This window comes from Pelodiscus sinensis, chromosome 23 (genome assembly GCF_052426305.1).
Source record: "Pelodiscus sinensis isolate ZL-2025 chromosome 23, ASM5242630v1, whole genome shotgun sequence".
Classification (NCBI taxonomy): domain Eukaryota; kingdom Metazoa; phylum Chordata; order Testudines; family Trionychidae; genus Pelodiscus; species Pelodiscus sinensis.
The window spans coordinates 6,556,673-6,576,963 of NC_143074.1; the positions used below are offsets into that span (position 1 = coordinate 6,556,673).

Here is a 20,291-nt window from a genome sequence, read left to right on the forward strand (position 1 = left end):
GCTAGCCGCAGGATTCTATTGCCTCAGTACCCCCTGCCGCTGGCGACATGCTGTCAAAATGACATGCATTTTGGTCACATGACACCCTCCGTGCCAATAGCATGGACCTGAATCTCTTCTCACGCTAGTGCTACACTTGTACAGGTCCACTGATTTCATAGAATCATAGAATCCTAGAACACTGGAACTGGAAGGGACCTCGAGAGGTCATCGAGTCCAGTCCCCTGATAGACATTTATCTAACCTGCTCTGAAATATCCCCAGAGATGGAGATTTCACAACCTCCCTAGGCAACTTATTCCAGTATTAAGTGACATTACTCCTCATTTACATGAGAGAGAGAGAGATCAGGCCTGTGTACGAATGTGTTTCCATATCCACTCAGTAGACACCCTAGTTTCATGAAGATGTCTGTATGGTGTTTGTTAGGAAAACTCAGTGGTTACCAGACTTTTGTCTGAGATACTGTGGTTATTTCCTTTTTACGGTGCAGAGAAGCAGTGTGGTGTCTCACTTGCCCACGGTTGTTAAGTGCTGACATATTCATGGCAACTTCTGTATGCCTTGTTCACAAAACGAGCTGGGCATTTCCTTCACTTTGTCATGGCTGTGTTACTCTAATGGAAACTGCAACTTCACAGCTTCGGCAGACACCTTGGTCCAACTGCTAGAATTCCTGGTTTCACAAGAGCGTTCCAGCTTTACAGTTCTCCAGTGACTCCTTGTTTATAACCAAGATAAGTTTCCCCTGTGTGGGAAGGCCAACGGTGTCTTGTTTTATGCAGTTCCCTAGTACAGGTACTACATGTTTTTTTATTATATAACTATGTCACCACTGTGTGTACTTTATAGATTGAAGAAAGTACATTTGCTTTTCCCAGTTCCACTGAACCTTGTTTTATTGCTGTCAACCTCACTGTAGGAGCCAAGAAGCAGCTTATGCAGGGTGGGCTGTGTTTTTTACCCCTTTGAATTCTGTTTATGTAGCAATCTACACATGCGTATACATCTCTGTGTGTATCCACATATATGTATTTAGCAACTGTTTATGTCACAGACCAGTGCTGTAGGCAAAAAAACAAAAAACAAACCATCCTCTCCAAACTGCTGCTCAGCTCTCTCAGTTCAATAATCGGGACCGGAATAACAGCCCCACAGTTTGTTTAAACGTGGTTTGGAAATCACGCACCCTCAATTCCTTCAACAGAAGTGCATGACCTGGCATACCTGAGCCAGCATAAACCATTCCTCAACAACAAACAATCTCCTCCCCTCACCCCTGTCCTAAAAAAATTCCTTCCATCCAAGAATTCTCTCTTCTATGGGCCATCACTACCCTTGTAGAAAGATGGCCTCTCGCACCTTTCATTCATTCTCAGGATTCTCTCCTGATCTCTTTCTCCAAGAAGAAGCCATTAAAGAGACAATCATCTGCAGCAACCCCACTCACCTCTTTTTCGTCCCCCCTGTTATTTTTCAAAAGAGAAAACAAGAATGCCCAACTCCCTGATCTCCAGCTTCTTGGTTTTTAATTCGCTTTTTCTTAATGCATTCTGCGGCAGTTTCCCCCTCTTCTGCTTTCTGTCATTTTACGCAATTGCAGTCAACTTGCTTCTGGTGAAATTAATGAATTTCTCAGAGAGCTGTTAATCATAGACGTCTCGGCCCATGACTCGCGTTATAATTTAGTGGGGCTCTAACCTTCGGCCTGTTTTGGTAATTGGCAAACAGCATCATTTGGCTTTTATTAAGCTAGAGTGTGGTACTTTTTTTTTTCTTCTCTTCAACACGTTTTTGCAGGATGGAACTGCAAGGCATCCAGTTGTTAACACACACCTCTCAAACACGGGTTAGCTGCCTTCAGGGCTTAGAGGTGTTTTGAAAGCTTGAGCATTTTGAGGTCTTCATTTCAGAATAAGTCTCACTGGATATGATATTTCACAGAGCAGGAGAACCAGGTGGAAAAACTTTCACCCACACCTCGTAATGGAACCCAGGGGTCCTGACACTTGCCCCATCCTGCTTTATCCACTCTATTCCCCTTCTAAAGCTCAGAAGAGGAACCCAGGCATCCTGAAAACAAGATTGTAGGCTATGTCTCTCCTTCCTTTCAGTCCATCCAGTTTTAGAATCAATTTTTTTAAAAACTTTGAAGTGTTCAGGTGACTCTTTCTCTCTTCCTCATGCACACACACACATGCACACACAATTTTTATCTGTCTGCACTCCACTGGGCTGAGTTCAGGTTCACCCTGGTCATTGAATATCCAACAGCGGGTAACTATTTCTGATCAGGAGCTAAGTTTTGAGGCAGATATTTTAAAATGAAAATCCCTCAGCTTCATCCATCCAATCCCCTCTGTCATTCTGATATTTGCTTTATACATGTTGGCTGTGTCTACACTGGCATGAATTTCCGGAAATGCTTAAAACGGAATACTATTCCATTTTCAGTTTTTCTGGAAAAGGAGCGTCGACATTGGCAGGCTGCTTTTCCGGAAAAGCCCTTTTTCCGGAAAAGCGTCTGTGGCCAATGTACACACGCTTTTCCGGAAAAGAGCCCCGGTCGCCATTTTCGCGATCGGGGCTTTTTTCCGGAAAAGACTACTGGGCTGTCTACACTGGCCCTTTTCCGGAACAGTGTTCCGGAATAAGGTCTTATGCCCGAGCGGGAGCAGAATAGTTTTTCCGGAATAGCGGCTGATTTTGTACAGTAGAGCATCGTTGCTTTTCCGGAAATTCAAGGGCCAGTGTAGACAGCTCGCAGCTTATTCCGGAAAAGCGGCTAATTTTCCGGAATAAGTGGCCCAGTGTAGACACAGCCGTTCTGAACTTCTGCTTTAGAACAAAGAAAGCAATAAGACTTTAGTGGAAAGCTGAGGGAAGAAACTAACAAAACCAAAACATTTTCACAGCTTTCTTTGGTTGAGCTGTATCTGCAAGCAGCAGTATAACTGGAAGCAGCCTCATCCATCTGCTTTTCTACAAGACTGAAACCTTCTTTGCTCTGAGTCAAGAGAGAGAGGCAGCTGTTTTATCAGTTGACAAGAGCCCTCCAGTTAGACCAAATGAAACATCCATCTCTGCTTTCTTGTGTCTGTTTCAGTGAAACATGGGGAGAGAAAGAGAGAGTGTAATATGTGCATTGTCACAGAATCAGTGTAGACAGAAGTGTTAAGATCTAGGGCCCAAATCTAGCCTCAACTACACATCAATGTAAAATGAGGTCAGAATTGGTCCCCTATTGTATCTTAGGGTGCATTTGTGTGTCTTTGTGCTTGTCTGTACAAGTGTATTTGGCAGAGGGATCACGAAGGAAGTTTAAATAGTGAGGGTGCACACTGTTAGGATGAGTTCTTGGAAAAAAGTTTAACCTCAGGGTTAGGAAAAGATATTTGGCTGCTGTAAGCTTTACAAAGCAGGAGGTGTTTTGTTTTTATGTAAGGAAGGAAGAGTTCCTCTTAATTGCCATATTTTGTACAAACATACTGCAATACAGATGTTTCCAGGGTTGTGTTACTGGGGCCCCCTTCAGCAGATCACTTAGTTAGATGCTTAAGTTCCACTGATGGCATGCGCTTCCAGTGGGACTTAAGCACACGCTTGAAGACAAGGCCACATTTCAGTACCGTGCTGAATCAGGGACAGTATTAACAGTGGGAAATTGGAGCTAAATTTTGAGCATATTTAGTTTTAGAGATGGGTAAAATGACTTAGAGAAAATAAGATTAAAAATAAAATATGAACTAATGCAATACTTCAGCATAGATATGACCAAAATTCAGATTTTCTGTGACACTCAAAATACTTTGGTTAAATATATATTGCTACGAAGTTATATGTCTCTCTTCCTCCGGTTTCAATTGATGCCACACTGTGACAGACTGTTGCTCCAGTGTCATTTCTAACATGGCTGAAATCTAGAAAACTCATAATTTCATATTTCTCAAGATCTCTAGTCTGCAAGGATGTGGAGGAGTTTGGGGGAGTGCCTGACTGCCTTCTCCCACACACTTTTCCAAGTTTTCCTGATTTTTCCCAGAATCATTCAAAGCCAACATCACAGATTTGTGTGCCAGAGTTTAGAGAGCTATGGAGACAAGATACTTGAAAAGATGCAGATAGTAATGTAATGATCCTGATATTTCCAAACCCCTGGGCTATGTCTACACTGGCGCGATCTTGCACCAGAGATATGCAAATGAGGCTAAGCGTGGAATATCGCCGAGCCTCATTTGCATATCTACTGAGCCGCCATTTTTGCGGAAGCGGCTCTTGCGCCAGAAGGAGCTGTCTACACTGCCCCTTCTTGCACAAGAAAAACCCTCTTGCGCAATGCCATTACACTGATTATTTTCAGGAATAATGGCATTGCGCAAGAGGGTTTTCCTTGCACAAGAAGGGGCAGTGTAGACAGCTCCTTCTGGCACAAGAGCCTCTTCCGCAAAAATGGCGGTTCATTAGATATGCAAATGAGGCTCGGCGATATTCCACGCTTAGCCTCATTTGCATATCTCTGGCACAAGATCGCACCACTGTAAACATAGCCCTGGTGTCTTCAGAGAGATGAGTCAGAAGAAATCAAGCTATGCAAAATGTTAATAGTGAAGATCAAACTCAAGTGGTGTCTAATTTTGTGTGCCCTGATTTTTAGACGCACAACTTCAAATGCATAGGGCATGGGTTTTGGAGTTTGAGTGAACCTGCAGCTGCTTTTTGACTCCAGTTGGTTCTGCATGTGCAGTGTACCTCTGAAAACCCCACTGAAGCTGTCTCAAATTGGGAACCCAAATGTAGAGACCATTTTGGAAAATACTGAGTCACAACCTCTCTGTGCCTTGGTTTCCCTTTCTATAACCAGCCATTCATTGAAATTATTATTCAATTGAACAGTGCAAAGTTTCATTAAGTCATGTAATTGAAAAACTATTGTCCACACTGAAAAAGGTGGATCAAGGTAAAAAATTATGTCATTCTCTGATTTGCCACTGTTTGGCTCCTTAGGAATGTATGGACATGTTGTGCTTTCCCATGGTTACATAATAGTACCTTAGGGTACGTCTACACTAGCTCGTTAGTTCAAGCTAGGTAGGATAATTAGGGCAAGCGGAGTGTCAAATGAAGCCCTGGATTTAAATATCCCAGGCTTCATTTGCTTTTTCCCAGGCGCTGCCATTTTTAAATTCCCCCTTAGTCCGAACTCCGTGCCCGTGGCTACACACAGCACGGAGTAGGTAGTTCGAATTAAAGATCCTATTTCGACCTACCGTTACTCCTCATTCCACGAGGAGTAATGGTAGTTCGAATTAGGATCTTTAATTCGAACTGCCTACTCCGTGCTGCATGTAGCCGCGGGCACGGAGTTCAGACTAAGGGGGATTTAAAAATGGCAGCGCCCGGGATATTTAAATCCAGGGCTTCATTTGACACTCCGCTTGCCCTAATTACCCTACCTAGCTTGAACTAATGAGCTAGTGTAGACATACCCTTAGAAAAGACTGCTGCAGCACACCTTTTTGTTGGTTCTCTCTGAATGTCTGTCTTGTTGATTTGTGTCTAGGCTACTTAATTCTGCACTTGCAGCACTCAGTTCAGGATGATGACTCCAAAATTAATTGGGATTTACAGCTAACAGTAGCTGATACCAAACTGGAACTAGTAGCTAGAGAACCAGAAGTATTTAAATTGGAAACATTTGGTAGTGGTAATTGTTGTTTCACAAAATGTGAATGGTTGTATTGTTTTTTATGACATCATTCTTACAGAGTTACATACCAAGAGAGCTGCTTGGATGAACCTGCTAACCAAAGCATAATCTGGACCCCCAAGGGGATTGCTAAAAATGTTCCCTAACCATTTGCTAAGACTGAAAGGGAACTTGTAAACAAAAAGTGGAATGTCACAAGAAGTGTTACTTAATGCTTTTGTCCCCTGCATTTTCAGTTCTGTGCAATGGTCATTTGGAGGATTGTTCTCAACTTCACTAGTGTGGATTGTTGACTTCAGTGGAGTTACTCCAGATTTGTACAGGTGTAAGGCCAGCAGAATTTAGCCCCAGATTTTCTCACATTCCTTCCTATAATATCCTTCAAGGCTTTAATTCAGGACAACATCAGTATACTGGCACACATCAATTATTTACTGAAGAGGGTCTACATTTCATTTGTTTTTATCTGACTTTTTTTGTACAAAAGGGTTTAATGTTTCCAGTAAGATTTACAATGGGCCAAGGTTCACAACCCTGATGAACGTTAAGTAAGACCTTCTGCAGTAATTAGTTCCAGTGATGTCAACAAGACTACTGCAAAGTAAGATGCTGCTTGATTTTAAGTAATGCTGATGGCATCTAGGATTAGTTGAGGCAAGGGAGTGCTTCTAAAAGAGACCTGTTGATTTCAGTGCGGCCACATATGAAGTAAGATTCTAGTTCTTGTGAGTTTGGTTCTAAGTGGGAATTGTGGAGGGCCCTTTTCAGATGCTGCCATCTTACTCAGGCTTGGTAGCCCCCGACTACAGGAAAAGGTTGGGAATCTGGCCTATGAAGTCTGTCTAAATGCAGAGAATATAAGCAGCCCATCTCATTCCAGTGAAGGGCTTCCAAGAGGCAAGGAATGATTAGATTCCAAGAGGAGGTTACTTTCCAAGAGGGTTATTTCCTTGTTGGAAACAAAATGATTTGCTGCAGAAAGACAGTCTGATGTGTGACTCAAGAAGTCCCAAATTATAAACCTTGCTCTCCCTCTAACTCGCAGTGTGGCTATGGGCAACTCACGTGCCCCTTTCTGTCCTTCCCCAACTCTAAAACTGGATAAATTGCGCTAACCCAGCTTCCTTCCTCTCAGGGATATCATGAGGTAGTTACTTGGTGTCTATACAATGCTTTGACCATGCTTTGACAAGCATTATACTAACCATTGTTCCTCCTGTGGGCCAGTCATCACACTGCTACGGCTGATGCGACATGCTCAGGACCGTACAGATAGTGTATATATATATTGGGTGGACAGGCCCACTGGCAGGGGGGCAAAGGACGTAAACTATCCCAGGGCCTGGTGATTCAAAAGGATTCATGGCTCCCGGCCACTAGAGCTTTGGGTCTTTTAAATTGCTGCCGGAGCACTCTAGGCAGTGCTGAGGGCTGGGGGAGGGGGCGTGCCACAGCGCAGGTGAGCTGAGGACTGGTTGCCCTGCTCCTGCCCCTGCCCCTGCCCCTGCCCCTGCCGTCTGAGGTCCCTGCGCTTCCGGGAGTTCAGGGGCCCAGTGAGGCTGTCGGGTCCCTGGTGTGGCTGCAGCTCTCACAGAGAGCTGCCTCTGAAGCCCCCAGTCGTAAAGAGGTGGAGAACCACTGTGTCAACAGTCGGGTTCTTGAGCTGGATCGGTTTTCAGCAGTGATTCAGTCTGGGTTATCAGAGAATGAAAGACTTTGCTGCGCGCAATCTTCTATGTGCAGTTTAAAAAAAGCATTAATTTACAAATTGTTTAAATAATTGATCACTTCCTGCGAGGAAACTGACAGGTTTCATCTGTTCAGATGCTTTGTGGAGAAGGCAGCCGTTGGAATGATCTGAAAAGGCAGCGTACTCCTGAGCTTGCTCTGCCTGATAAGAGCTTATCGCTAGCCACACATCTGGAGTTGTGCCCCTTGTGACCCGAGACTGCTAGTCTCAATCCAGTTCCCCCAAAACAGGTGTCTGCATCAAAAAACATTGTTGTTATTGGTCTGAGCTGACCCTTGGAATTGCAGCAGAGATGGTGCCTGGAGAGCAAACAGGAGAGTGAACAGCCCCCCTAAGATGCTGCAGTGCTCACTGTTCGTGTTTTGTGGCACAAGCCAAATGTCATTCTCAAACAGCGACAGCCTGGCCCCTTGCATTACACAAGATCTGTAATGACAATCCTTCCCAGCATGCAGTTCAGCAGGAAGTGTGACCTGGGTGCCTATGGTTCCCAGACCATTTTGCAAAATTAGTTCAGTGTGCAAGCGGTGTGACTTTTACGTGCTGTCCTACCAAGGAAGGGTTTGTCAGTCTAGCACTGTCCCGCAAAAATGAACTAAAACTTCTGTTTCTTGTTTCCTTACCAGCTGTGTCCACTACTCCTGTGAAGCCAGTGACTGCCAAGAGCTGGAAATTAAGAATGCTGTGCTGAACTGCACCAGCGGAGGCTTCTATAACGGTGCCCAATGCAGTGTGAGTTGCAAGACTGGCTACATTCTGCAAGTACAGCGAGATGATGACCTCGTCAAGAGCCAGGTGTGTTGGGAGGTGGGGTAAGGAGAAATGGCTAAATAAGTCTGGGTAAAATAAGAACTGGCCTGCGCTTTCATCTCAACTTCTACATCCTTTTTCAAACCCCCATTATATGTTCTTTTCCTAGATGTAGTCCTTTCTAGGCTCAGCAGCAGAAATCCTGGAAAGTCACAGTACTATTCCTGGTCTGGTCCAGCAGTAAGACCTTCCAGGACTGTCACAGGAAATCCTGTTTCCGTGAGATTTCCAGCTCACTTCTACAGACCCAGAATGTTTACAGATCCAGAACCTCACAGGGATGTGAGAGCTGATCAGAGCAGAAACTCTAAAGCCTCGCAGAAAACCTTGGCTGCAAAAGATGAAACGGGGCGGCCAGTTAATGTGTTTCTGAAAGTGATTCCGCAGAACACTTTCAGAAACACTGATCTAGATGGTGCTTAGTCCTGCTATGAGGGCAGGGGCCTGGACTTGATGACCTCTTGAGGGTCCTTTCAGGTCTAGTATTTTATGATTCTATGATTGACAGGGCTGAAAACAGAATCCAGGTATGTTCATCCCCAGATCTATTCTTGAGTTCTTTCCCAATAGCCAAACAGCTATAACAAGATTAGATAGATCTACAGTTTCTATATGTCTTTTTTTGAGAGAGGGCCAATTTTATCCAATGGAAACAGTTCCTAAGGACGGGTGAAACTCAAATGTTTCTGAAATGGATATAAACACCCCAATGATTAGATAGATGGTTATTCTGATGGCCTTGATCCTGCAAAACTGAACTGGGAATCTCACAAGCAAGAGCTTTCTCATGAGCTTTTTGGTGTTTTCTTCTTTGTCTTGGCCTGATAATGACATAGGCCACACCTTTTTTGGAGCATTTCATTCCATCTGCATCCAGCCAGGACATGACAGTGCAAGGATGCACAAACATGAACAATGACAAGGGGGAAAATGTGTCCTATTTTTTCAGATTTAAAAAAAAAAAGTGGTTCTGATCGTGATACGCTTAATGGTGAGATGAGCCTCTGCAGTCCCACAAGTGCATGTGTTGGCAGAGAGGTCAAAGGATGGGGAAACTGTTCATTTGTTTTCTGTTTAAACAAGCCCAAAAAAGGGAGGCAACACCACTTAGCAAATTATATTAACTTAGTGCTGGAAATATTTATACTTTTGTTCCTGAAAAATGTGTGGAGTGTGTTGATAGCATGGCAGAGTATTCATGTGTGTCACGGGGGAGCATGGAATTTGTGTGAAGACCTTCTAGAGGGAGCCTCAGAGAACCCTCCTTGGAATTTGCCTCCCCGCCCCCTGCCTCCCAAATACCTGACACTTGCTACAATCTGGCACATTCCAAAGCCAAACTGTTTGCTCTTCAGAGGGAGTTTTGTGAGCCCCATGCATAAGTCATCCCCAGGCTGAGATGATTTTTCAGTGCCCAGAGAGGGGGGTGAACTTCTTCCAAGCCGTGGAAATGAATCCAGCTTTCTCCACAGTTTTGAAATGGTGTGTGTGTGTGTGTGTGTGTGTGTTGGGGGGGCATCCCATGACTCCCACGTCCAGAACATCCCTTGAGTCATGTTAAGTTCAGGGGTAAAGCTTTGGAGTTTTCCTTTTTCCCCCATTCCTCCCTCCTTCCCTCTACACACACACACACACACACACACACACACCCTCCCTCTCTCCCTCCTTCCCTCTACACACACACACACACACCCTCCCTTCCTCCTTCCCTCTATACACACACACACACACTGCTTCCCTGTGCTCCAACCTGTTTACATAAAATCAATTGGGTCCCACATGCAAAACAAACACTGGTTTAGCTAAGGTGTTCCACATCGGCACTTTTTTTTGTGGTGGGGCAACAAGCGTAGGAGTGGGGGCGAGGGGGCTATATAAAGGCAAACAGCCACACTCAGCAGCTTGTCTGTATTTGTAAAATCCTGTGCTCTTCATAAAGATCACTGAGGGGGAGACAAAGTGGAAGGGAATGAGTCAGCCCTTTCAACTCAATTACAAAACAAATACAGGACCCCATGAGCTGGGCCTCTTCCATCTTAATTGGCATCAGCACCAGAACCCTAGCTCCAGCTGAGCATTTTTGCAGACTAGAAAACAAAGTCTCAAACAAGCCTGAATGACTGACCAGGGAAATAGTTGGACTAGATCTTTACATTGAGAACACAGGAATCCACAAACCAAATAAAACAACTAAAATTGTTTCACCAACACAGTATCGCTTAAATGGGAAAAGTCCCTAATGGGGAAGATTGAAGCCAATTATTACTGTATGTTTTTGATCAGAGAACCCTGGTTTCAGAGTGTGCTTTTTTTTTCTTTCCCAGAGCATTCAGGACTTGATCTGATTCATATGATATGACTTGAGACATTAACTCCACTAGGCAAGGAGTTTCACTGTGCCACAATGCTCTTACTCGAACCCTGATCCATCCCACATTTTCCTTTCAACAATCCTCTCCGAAAGAACTAGGAGGCCGGAACCCTGGGCCAAAGGCTCTCTGCCTTTATTCTAGTCTGTGTTATATTCATTGTAGTGTGAATATGGGCTTTGAGGCCCCCATTCAGCAAAGGAGTTAAGCATGGGCTTAAGTCCATCCCTCTTTAGCAAAGCACTTACGCATATTCTTAAAGTTATGCATGTGCTTAAGAGATCTCCCCTTGGTCCACACAGAGGTTCTTTATTTCATTGAAGTCAGATATTTCAGGCTAGATTTTGAATTATGTTCATGCAAGAAAAAAATAATCTCTGAGGAATCCTGGAATTTAATTCACATTGTTTAGATTCCTTTATTTACTTTTTTATGTATAATTTTCCCTTCCTCTGTTTCCTCCCAACTTCTGATGAGAGTAGTTTGGAAGTATGCATTCTTAACTGTATATAACCAATGGCCTTTTTTGTCCTGGGTTAGGAACCTCTGTGCTTGGTCAGTGGTTGTTGTGCAGGTCGAAACATGTTCTTTACATTCAGCTGGTGGTTTGAAGGAAACTGGAGAGAGAGAAAGAAAGCTGTTTTGCACAAGCTGAGATTCCATACTGTTGGGTAGGGAAGGCATCTGAGAGTCGTGAAGATCTATGGCCTTCATGTAGGGAGGGACAGTGAGGACAGTCCAAAATGAAAATGATTGATGATCACGCCCTGATTCCAATCTCAGAGCAGAATTTCTCATGGACATTTCAGAGTGAGGCTTTTTTTAGGGACTGCACAGAGAGAATTCAGGGGCAGATTTCAAAAAATATTTAGGAGCACAAGCACCATTGAAAGTCTGTCTCTGTTGTCCCTTAGGCACTTTTGAAACTCTTCCTCTCTGTGGCTAAAAACTTGTCAGCTTTTAGGTCTCAGTGTCCCAGTCCTGGGTATGATGATCATTCAATCACAGCTCTGTTGGGGTAGGGATGGGGGGGTCATCTAAAGGCAAATTCCATCAGGTGACAGGAACCTGGACACAGCATTACCAAGAAGTAAAGCACTGGCGTGGCTATGGATTGTAACTGCCTCTCGATGAAAGGTTGCTGCTGGGGGCTATATTCTCAGTGCAGCTTTGCCCATATAGGGCCATTTTAACTTACCCATTTACGTCTCTTTCTTCCTCTAGCCATATTTCATTCTGTTCTGCCTTTCTTTTTCTTACATCTTCATCTCTCTTGTTCTTCTTTTCTTCCCTCCTCTCCTCTTCTTTCACTACCTTTCTCCTCTCTCCAGCATCCCTTTGTCGACCTTCCTTCCCTACAAGCCCCAGTTGCAGGGTTATTTGTTGTCATCTCTTTCCGGATGCCCTTGCCACTGCTGTTGTGGTTGCGAGGTATTACTTAAAAACCCAGCAGCTCCTTAGTATTGTGTAAAGGCATCATCAATCATGCCAGGCAAAGAAAGTGCAGCTCATTGGGCTCAATTAGAGGCACAGGAAGTAGGCAGCAGTAGAAGAGGACTTAGAGGAGAGTGTACAGCTGTTCGATTTTCAAGAGAGGAAACGGCACATGTGAATTGTCTCTTGAAGAAGGAGCAGCCTGAGATCTTGGGGTGCCAGAAGGGGACGTGAGCTCTCCCAAGCTGTCGAAAGTCCCAAGAAACGGAACTTTTCAGACCTTGGCTGAGGTTTAGTTCATTTAATATACACCAGACAGCGGATCGCTCTTTCTTTCTTTCTTTCTTTCTTTCTTTCTTTCTTTCTTTCTTTCTTTCTTTCTTTCTTTCTTTCTTTCTTTCTTTCTTTCTTTCTTTCCAGCTCTTCTTGCGTAAGGCTCATTTTGGAAGGTGGAGGCTTCAGGGCAACAGGATGCCCATCAGAGCAACACAAAGGGTGTGTCTAGACTACAGGGTTTTGTCGACAATACTATACCTGTGTCTACACTACTGCCGCGTTCTGTCGACAGTAAGTCGACAGAACGCAGCAGTTTTGTTGACAGCGGTAAACCTCATTCTACGAGGAATAATGCCTTTCTTCGATAGTACTCTGTTGAAAAAAGGTGCTATTGCATGCAAACTGTGCTTTTTCGAAAGAGTGTCTAGACTGTCAAAAAAGCGGCTTGCTTTGTCGACAGTACTGGTTATGGTCTAGATGCTCTTTTATGACAGAGGCTTTATCGACAGTATCTGTCGACAAAGTCTCTGTCAAAAAAGGCATGCAGTCTAGATGTACCCAAAGTGCACAGAGCGGCAGCTGAAGAGCCCCAGACCAAAACAAGTGCTTTATAGGCGGTCTTGGGCTCGGTGGCATTTTTAGGTCTCACCAGCTTGTGCCTGGACTGCTGCAAGGGAAAGCATGGGTGCTTCCAAATAGGATGCTGTTAATGAGTCAGGGTGTGGTGCTCTTCCCTCGGAAGCAGTCCTGATTAATGTTCCACTGTGGAATTCAGGAATGTTCTGCTCGTGGATTTGCCATCTTTTGGATGAGGTCCTGGCCACCTGTGGTCTTCACAGCTTCTTTAGCACATTTTCCAAAAGCAGGGCTGTGCGTGCACGTTCCCTGGTTACATTTATTATCATTGTATCACACTAAATCCCTCCAGCACATTCAAACAAAGAAGTTAACTTTCACTTTCACCTGAAAGCCATGAATGTAATGTTCTGCCATAAAGGCATGTGTATTTCACTAGCTATTAAAGTGATGGTGGTAGATTATAGGTATGCTTTAAAGAGGACAGTATCGGTGGACTTGAAAACCAAGTGCATCCACCCGACAATCTAGGGAACAAACAAATTTTCCTATTACACAGCAGAGAATAATTGTGCCATGTCAAGATACAGGACAGAAGCAGAGATAAGTGTACTGCTAAGTGATGTCTTCTAAAAGCAATGACCAAGTCACTGCTTGTTGGTTGCAGCTGTCCTATTGAGCTAGTATACAACATAACTACTGCTGGCACCCTTCAGGAATTGCTGGCTAGAGAATTGCACATTTGACTACCTCTTGGGTAGGTGGGCCTCCATAAATGTGTAACACCTGGGCTTAAATTTCTATAGTACTTCCCTGCTTGCAAGAGCAATTCAGGGTGCTGAGATAATACTTTTAATGCTCTGACTGGTCTGGGGCCTAGTTAATGATAAAGAGCCAAGAGAAAGACAAAGGAAAGTGTAGGTCCTCTGCTTAAGTGGGGAAAAGAGATAACAGATGACATTAAGAAGGGCGAGGTGTTTAATGCTCATTTGGCTTCTGTCTTCACTAACAATGCTGATCAAATAATCAGCAGAATTAATATTAACAAACAAGGAGAAGGAACAAAAGCCAAACTAGGGAAAGAACCGGTTAAAAAACATTGAGATAATGTTTAAGGCTGAAGCAATCTCAGAAGTGTTAGGATTATCTTTGAGAACTTCTGGTGAGGTCCCAGAAGAGTGGAAGGGTGCGTCTACACAGCACCCTAAACTCGTATCTTATGTTGATTGTATTTCGAAATAGCTTACAGTATTTTGAAATTTGTTGTGTCTACACAGCACCAAATTTTGAAATAACATGCTATTTCGAGATGGCCCTTAATCCATGTGGAAAGAGTGTTACAGGGATGCTGGAATAGTGTTACAGGGATGCTGGAATAGTGTGCCCATTATTTCAAAAAATATTTTGAAATAATGGGCACATTTAAAAGACGCGAGGTAGCTATTTTGGGATACCTCCAGTATCCCCAACAAGGCTCTATGCGTGCCCTTTTTTGGATACGTCCTGACAGCGGGGCTATCTTTTCAATAGGGAACAAAAAGAACCTGGGGAATTACAGAGTATTTGGCCTAACTTCACTCCTGGAATGATCCTGGAAGAAATTGCTGACTAGTCAGTTTGTATGGTATAAGGAATAGCCATCCCAAATCCGAAGACCAAATCATGCCAAACTAACCTAAGGCATTTCGTTCATGTGTTTCCTGGCCAAATAGATTGGAAGGGACCAGCAGACATGATCTACCATGGTTATGATAAGGCTTTTGACACAGTCCCCTGGGACATTTTCATAAGCAAACTAGGGAAATGTGGTATAGATGAAATTACTATGAAGTGGATGTATAATGTATTGAAAGACCATACTCCAAGGCTATGTCTACACTGAATATTGCCATGCCTCATTTGCATACTTAACGAGCCGCCATTTTGCACAAGGGGCTTTTGTGCAAGAAGGAGCAGTCTATACTCTTGTGCAAGAGCTGTTCTACCTGAAAATAAGCGGTAGAATGGCTCTTGCGCAGGAAGGGGGTTTTGCCCAAGGAGCAGTGTAGACTGCTCCTTCTTGTGCAAAAGCCCCTTGCACAAAAATGACAGCTCATTAAGTATGCAAATGGGGTGTGGCGATATTCATCACCATACCTCATTTGCGTATGTTCTTACACAAGACTGGGCAGTGTAGACATAGCCCCAGAGTAAGATTTACTCCAAGAGTATAAATAGTTCACTTTCAAATTGGGGGGGGAGATATCTAGTGGGGTCCCAAAGCAGTCAGTCCTCAGTCCAGTGCAATTCAACCTTTTAATAAATGATTCGGTAACACAGTGGAGAGTATGCTTCTAAAATTTGTGGATGACACCAAGCTGGGAGGGGTTTCAAGCAATTGGAGGCAGGATCAGAATTCAGAACAACCTTGACAAATTGGAGAATTGGATTGAAATACCAAAGACAATCTCAAAGTCCAAAAATCAAATGTACAACCTCAAAATGGGGGCTGGCCGGCAAGATGGACGTATTGTTGAAAGGGATCTGGGGGTTATAGTGTATCATAAACTGAATATGAACCAACAATATGCTGCAGTTGTGAAAAAGAGGCTAAGATCATTCTGGGGCATTGTCATGGGGCGCACGACTCATCGCTGTGGTGTCTCGTGTCTGTGGGAAAGATCTGTCCAGTCTGATGCCCCTTTGTGTGTCTCGTTCATGCTACAAGCCCTTCTCCCATTCCAGCAGTGAGTCAGGACTCCCTCTCTTCATGACTGGTCCCTACAGGCAGGTCACTGTGTTTTACCCCTTTCCGGATGTCAAAGTCTCATTGGCCTAGTTTACTAGATAGCCTGCATAGCAGTTCTCCAATCCTAGGCAATAACACTTCCCCAGTGGCTGTTAGGGAAACCCAGACCCATCCATTACTCCAGCACTCACCTTAGCTATCCTTGAATCAACAGCCAGCCTCTTGCACCATTCCACATCTTGGTGCTGTTTTCCTGAGCCTTTCCCTACTCCACCTCATCAAGTTTTTGCACCACCCTTCTGGGTAAATCTGTGGAGATCGATCTCCCAAGATTTGATTTAGCAGGTCTGGTAAGGATGCACTAAATCAGCCACTGATCATGCCTACATTGACTCCAGTACTTGACCAGGTTACAAGGAGTAAGGGAAGTCAGCAGGAGAAATTCCCCACAAATGGGGATGACATGGAAGTTCGAACTAAGGTACATAGACTCCAGCTATGCTAGTCACATAGTTGTTTTTGTGTATCTCAGTTTGACATTGTCCCTTATGGTGGACCTGGCCTAAATTAAAACACCCCATATCCAGCAGTTGGGTTTCCTGAGTTGAATTCCCACTCCTTTGAAATTCTCTTTCCTGTGCCTTCCGTCTGAGCCTGACTCTAGTGTCCTTCATAGCACTGTGCAAGCAGCATGTATTTGGTTTAGCATTTGATTAATAGCTTTTATTTTGTGTTTTAATCTCTGAAATTGAGGTGCCTAGCAGCCACGGCCATAGGTTCTATGGAAATTAGCAAATAATAACAATGTTTCTTATAGGAAATAGTGGCTATGGCTTACCATGGAGCCACACAGCCTGGAGAGCAAAACCACATGCTTCATTGTGGTAGCAGGGAAGACGGCATGTCTCCTTGGTCTAGAGAGGGTAAAAGACTGACTTTCACAAGCACTGAACACCCGTATTGCCAACTGAAATATGGAATTGGAGCTGTAGTCACTCAGTCTCTGATTCAGGCCCTGGACTCCTTCATTAACCCCCATGCTGTCCATTGAAGATAATGGAAATCCAACTCAGGAGCTGAGAAATGCCCAATTTCTACTTCTGCTCCAAAGACTGTACCAGAAGCCGGCAAGGGGAGAGGGAGAGGAAAGGGATGTTATATATTTGATCAGTCACCTCTTGGCTTTTCTTCTGTGGAGTCTCACACTTTAAAAACGACTTTCCTACAGTACGGACATCTTCACCTCATTTTCCATCTGCAGCCTATCAGCAATTAAAACAAATGATGCAGACAATTTGGAAAGCAATGAAAATAAAGTCCCAAGGAACGGATCCTCTGGCAGTGATGTTTGTAACGTTACTTTGCCTTAGGCTCTCTATGGATCCCAGCATGTTAGACTCTGGATCAGCCGGAGTTTGGTTTGGTTTGGTTTGGTCGACAATGCTTCCTGTTTAAATAAACTTGGTGGCCTTGAAAAGGGGTTTTGTGGCCACTTGGGAAGTCTCTAATGTGCATTTTCCATCCTGAATACAACCATATATCAAAGAGAGACAGGACCGAACTTCTGTTGAAACCATTAGGGTGTTTTGGCAAAAGGGAATTCCGGGTCCCTTTGATGTGTGCTACAAACATTTCCCTTGCTTTTATAAACCCAGATCAATGCTTGGCATTGCAGATCTCCTGTGACTGTGCCAGCACTGAATAAAATATCCCCTGGAGGCAGAGGACTGGTAAAGTTCAGGCAGATTTGTGCAGGTATCTTTTCGTTCCTGCACTAGCTACCTCTTACTTTCTGGTCTCTTATACCTCTCTTGTTTCTCTATCTCTCCTTCCTACTCTGTCTTCTCCTGCAAGGAGTCACGCACTCAGGCTCTCCTGTCCTGGTTACTAGCCACGTAGCTTTAAAAATGTATATTGGCTGTGGTATTTGTTCTGTTATCTTCACCTGAATCTGTGTCAGTGGCGTAGGCAGATTGGGACACTTGGGTGCCCCGGAATTAGAGTGGGTGGGTGAGCGGGCAAGGGCAGGAACCATCAGGATCACCTCTCCCCACCTCCAGCACTGCACCTGTGGAGTGGGATTGGGAGCTTGCCCCACCTGCATGGCACTCTCTCTGCAGAGCAGGATCAGGGCAGCAAAGGCTTCGTTCGCTCTGCCTGGTGCTCCTGCTGGGAAAGCAGGATTGGGCCATTGGGGCTTGTCCCACTCTGCCCACAGTGTGCTCCTGCCAGGGTGTGGGGTTGGGCCGCGGGGGCTTGTCCCTGACTGGGCTCAGCGATTGGAGCAACGGAAGAGAAGAGCGGGGTAAGCCCCTGCAGCAGAACCCCAGACCTCTGCAGGAGCAAACCCTAACCCAGCCCTGTTCCCCAGCAAGAGTGTCGGACTGGCTGAGCAGGGCACCGGGGAGATGGTTGAGTGGGCTAGCTCTTAAGTGGGTGGGTCATGGCCCACTCGGGCCCACCCAGGGCAACACCACTGATCTGTGTGTACTGGCTCCATCACATTCTGTCTTCTGTGCTCTCTGGGGTTTCTGGATTTCTGCATCTCTAGGGGACATTTCTCAAAGCCACTTAGAATGGTTGTGTGGCTCAGGTGCTAGGCAGCACTCGGATGGGAGCTGAATTCCCAGCTCTGCCACAGGATCTCTGTATACACGTTGCCATACATGACCTTCCTGTGCCTCTCATCCCCCATCAGAGAAATGGAGATACCGATATTGCCTTGTCTGTTGAGATGTTAAGCCCTTAATATGGGCATGTCCAGGGTCTAGCTCAGCAGGGCCTTAAGTCCATTTGGTGCCTCTAGGCATTGCCACATTGCAAATAAATAAGAACAGCATCGAGAGGTCTGAAAGTAACAGTGAGCATCTCCCGGCAATGGAGCACAAAGGGCAGTACCTTGTGTGCAAAGCACCTTCCAGCTTGATATGAAGCCCGGTCCTGGCTCATGCACAGCACCTGAGGAGCAGCCATGAATCAGAGAGCTACAGCCGGTGGAAACGGGAGTGTGAGTGGAATAGCTCCCATTTACAGTCAGCCAGGATGCATGAGTTAGCATCCGACGAGTAGAAAAATCACCAAAGGGTCTATAACAACCCCAGGCTATCAGCACTTTCCTTCCAAGTGTCATCGTCAGCAACACAGCACTTCAAGGGCACTGGTTTGGTGCTAACGAAGTCCAGTGAGGACTACCATGCCTAACTGATCCTTTTGGGTAGCATCTGGATGCTCTTTTGAAGCCTCTAGTCCAAGCGCTGATGCCCGGGCTCAATAATGGCTTGTTAGACCTGATAGCATAGCAGACATGAGTGGTAGTTAGGCAGGGGGTGGCTCTTTGTGGGTATGGGGGGGATATTTGGTTATTTTCCCCTGCTGGCTGTCATGTGTGTGGCCATATGTCTCTTTCAGCTGCAGTCCAGCATCACCATGACTTGCACAGACGGGAAATGGAACAAACAGGTGGCCTGTGAACCAGTGGATTGTGGCATTCCTGACCAGTATCATGTATACCCAGCTACATTCAACTGCAGCGAGGGCACCACCTTTGGAACGAAATGCTCCTTCAGTTGCCGACCTCCGGCACTGCTGAAAGGTACGGAGGGCATTTTGCCACAAGGTGAGATTAGGTCGGTAAAAGACATGGACATGTCATTCTTGTTTCTTTTCTTATTCTTATTTCTATTATGCCACGGGGCCTGAAGCACGAAAAAGAATTAGGGCAGAAAGTTATTTATGTTAGAAGTGGATTTCTCTTCCGCTTTCTGTATGTTCTGATGGTTTATTTAATACTTTGTCCCTTGATGACTGTGGACTGGGAACAATGATGACAGCAAACATTGCCTCCACAAACTCAAAGCCTTACAAAGTAATAGGAATAAATAGAATCAGGGAAATGACTCCTCCAGGTTGACTCCTTTCACTGGGAGTGGAAGAGGGTGTTTAATGCCATCAGTGAAATATAAAGCTAGTATCTCTTCCTGAGATGGGTGGGGAGCGTCAGTGGAAGGTGTTTATCGATAGGGGGAGGGGGGATTTTCAAAACGTCTAACTTTCTTACAAGCCAAAGTTCCATTCTTAAAAAGGACACAGAAATTACAGAACTTGAATCCCATTGAATTTCAGTGAGACTTGGACTCATACGTTTCTATGTCGCCTTTGGAAATGGGACATAGGTGCCTAAGTCACTGGGGTGCTTTTGAAAAATTAGTGTCAGCACCATCTCTTGGTAGAGCTTTGACTTGTGTCGTGGGAGGCGCGTCCATAATGAGGCATGGGTCCAAGTGGGTGCTCTGTCTTTAAACCTCTTCAGACATTAAGGAGCTTCCTGAGATGAAACTCAGTCAGAATGCTTCCTCTGAACTTTGGAGCATTCAAAGCACATGATCTAGACCCAGCTCATCTGCAGTCTAAAGTGATGCCCTGGACATAATGGGCCCTCGGGTGTTTGAACATGCTTGTGTTAACTGGACACACTGATTCAGGATCTCGCCCCTGAAATGTTGTCAGTCCCCAAACAGGGCAAGTTTCCTTGCTCCGCCTTTTTCTTTCCCATGTCTCCTTCCTTTCTATTCCAGATCCCCCTTTATGCTGTTTCCTACTTCAGCCTCTTACTTCCCATTGACACACACTCAGTTTCCTGAG

General features: G+C 44.9%; 1 protein-coding gene across 2 annotated transcripts in view; it reads left to right on the plus strand.

The window, feature by feature from the left end:
• Positions 1-20,291, plus strand: part of PAPPA (pappalysin 1) — a 243,954-nt gene that overhangs the window by 174,075 nt on the left and 49,588 nt on the right. Inside the window, exons 15-16 of one of the 2 annotated variants that reach the window (XM_075905988.2) lie at positions 8,084-8,252; positions 19,059-19,266. In XM_075905988.2, coding sequence (XP_075762103.2) covers positions 8,084-8,252; positions 19,059-19,266 — 377 coding nt within the window. The remainder of the gene's footprint in view (positions 1-8,083; positions 8,253-19,058; positions 19,267-20,291) is intronic. The other variant, XM_075905990.2, reaches the window with a different exon arrangement.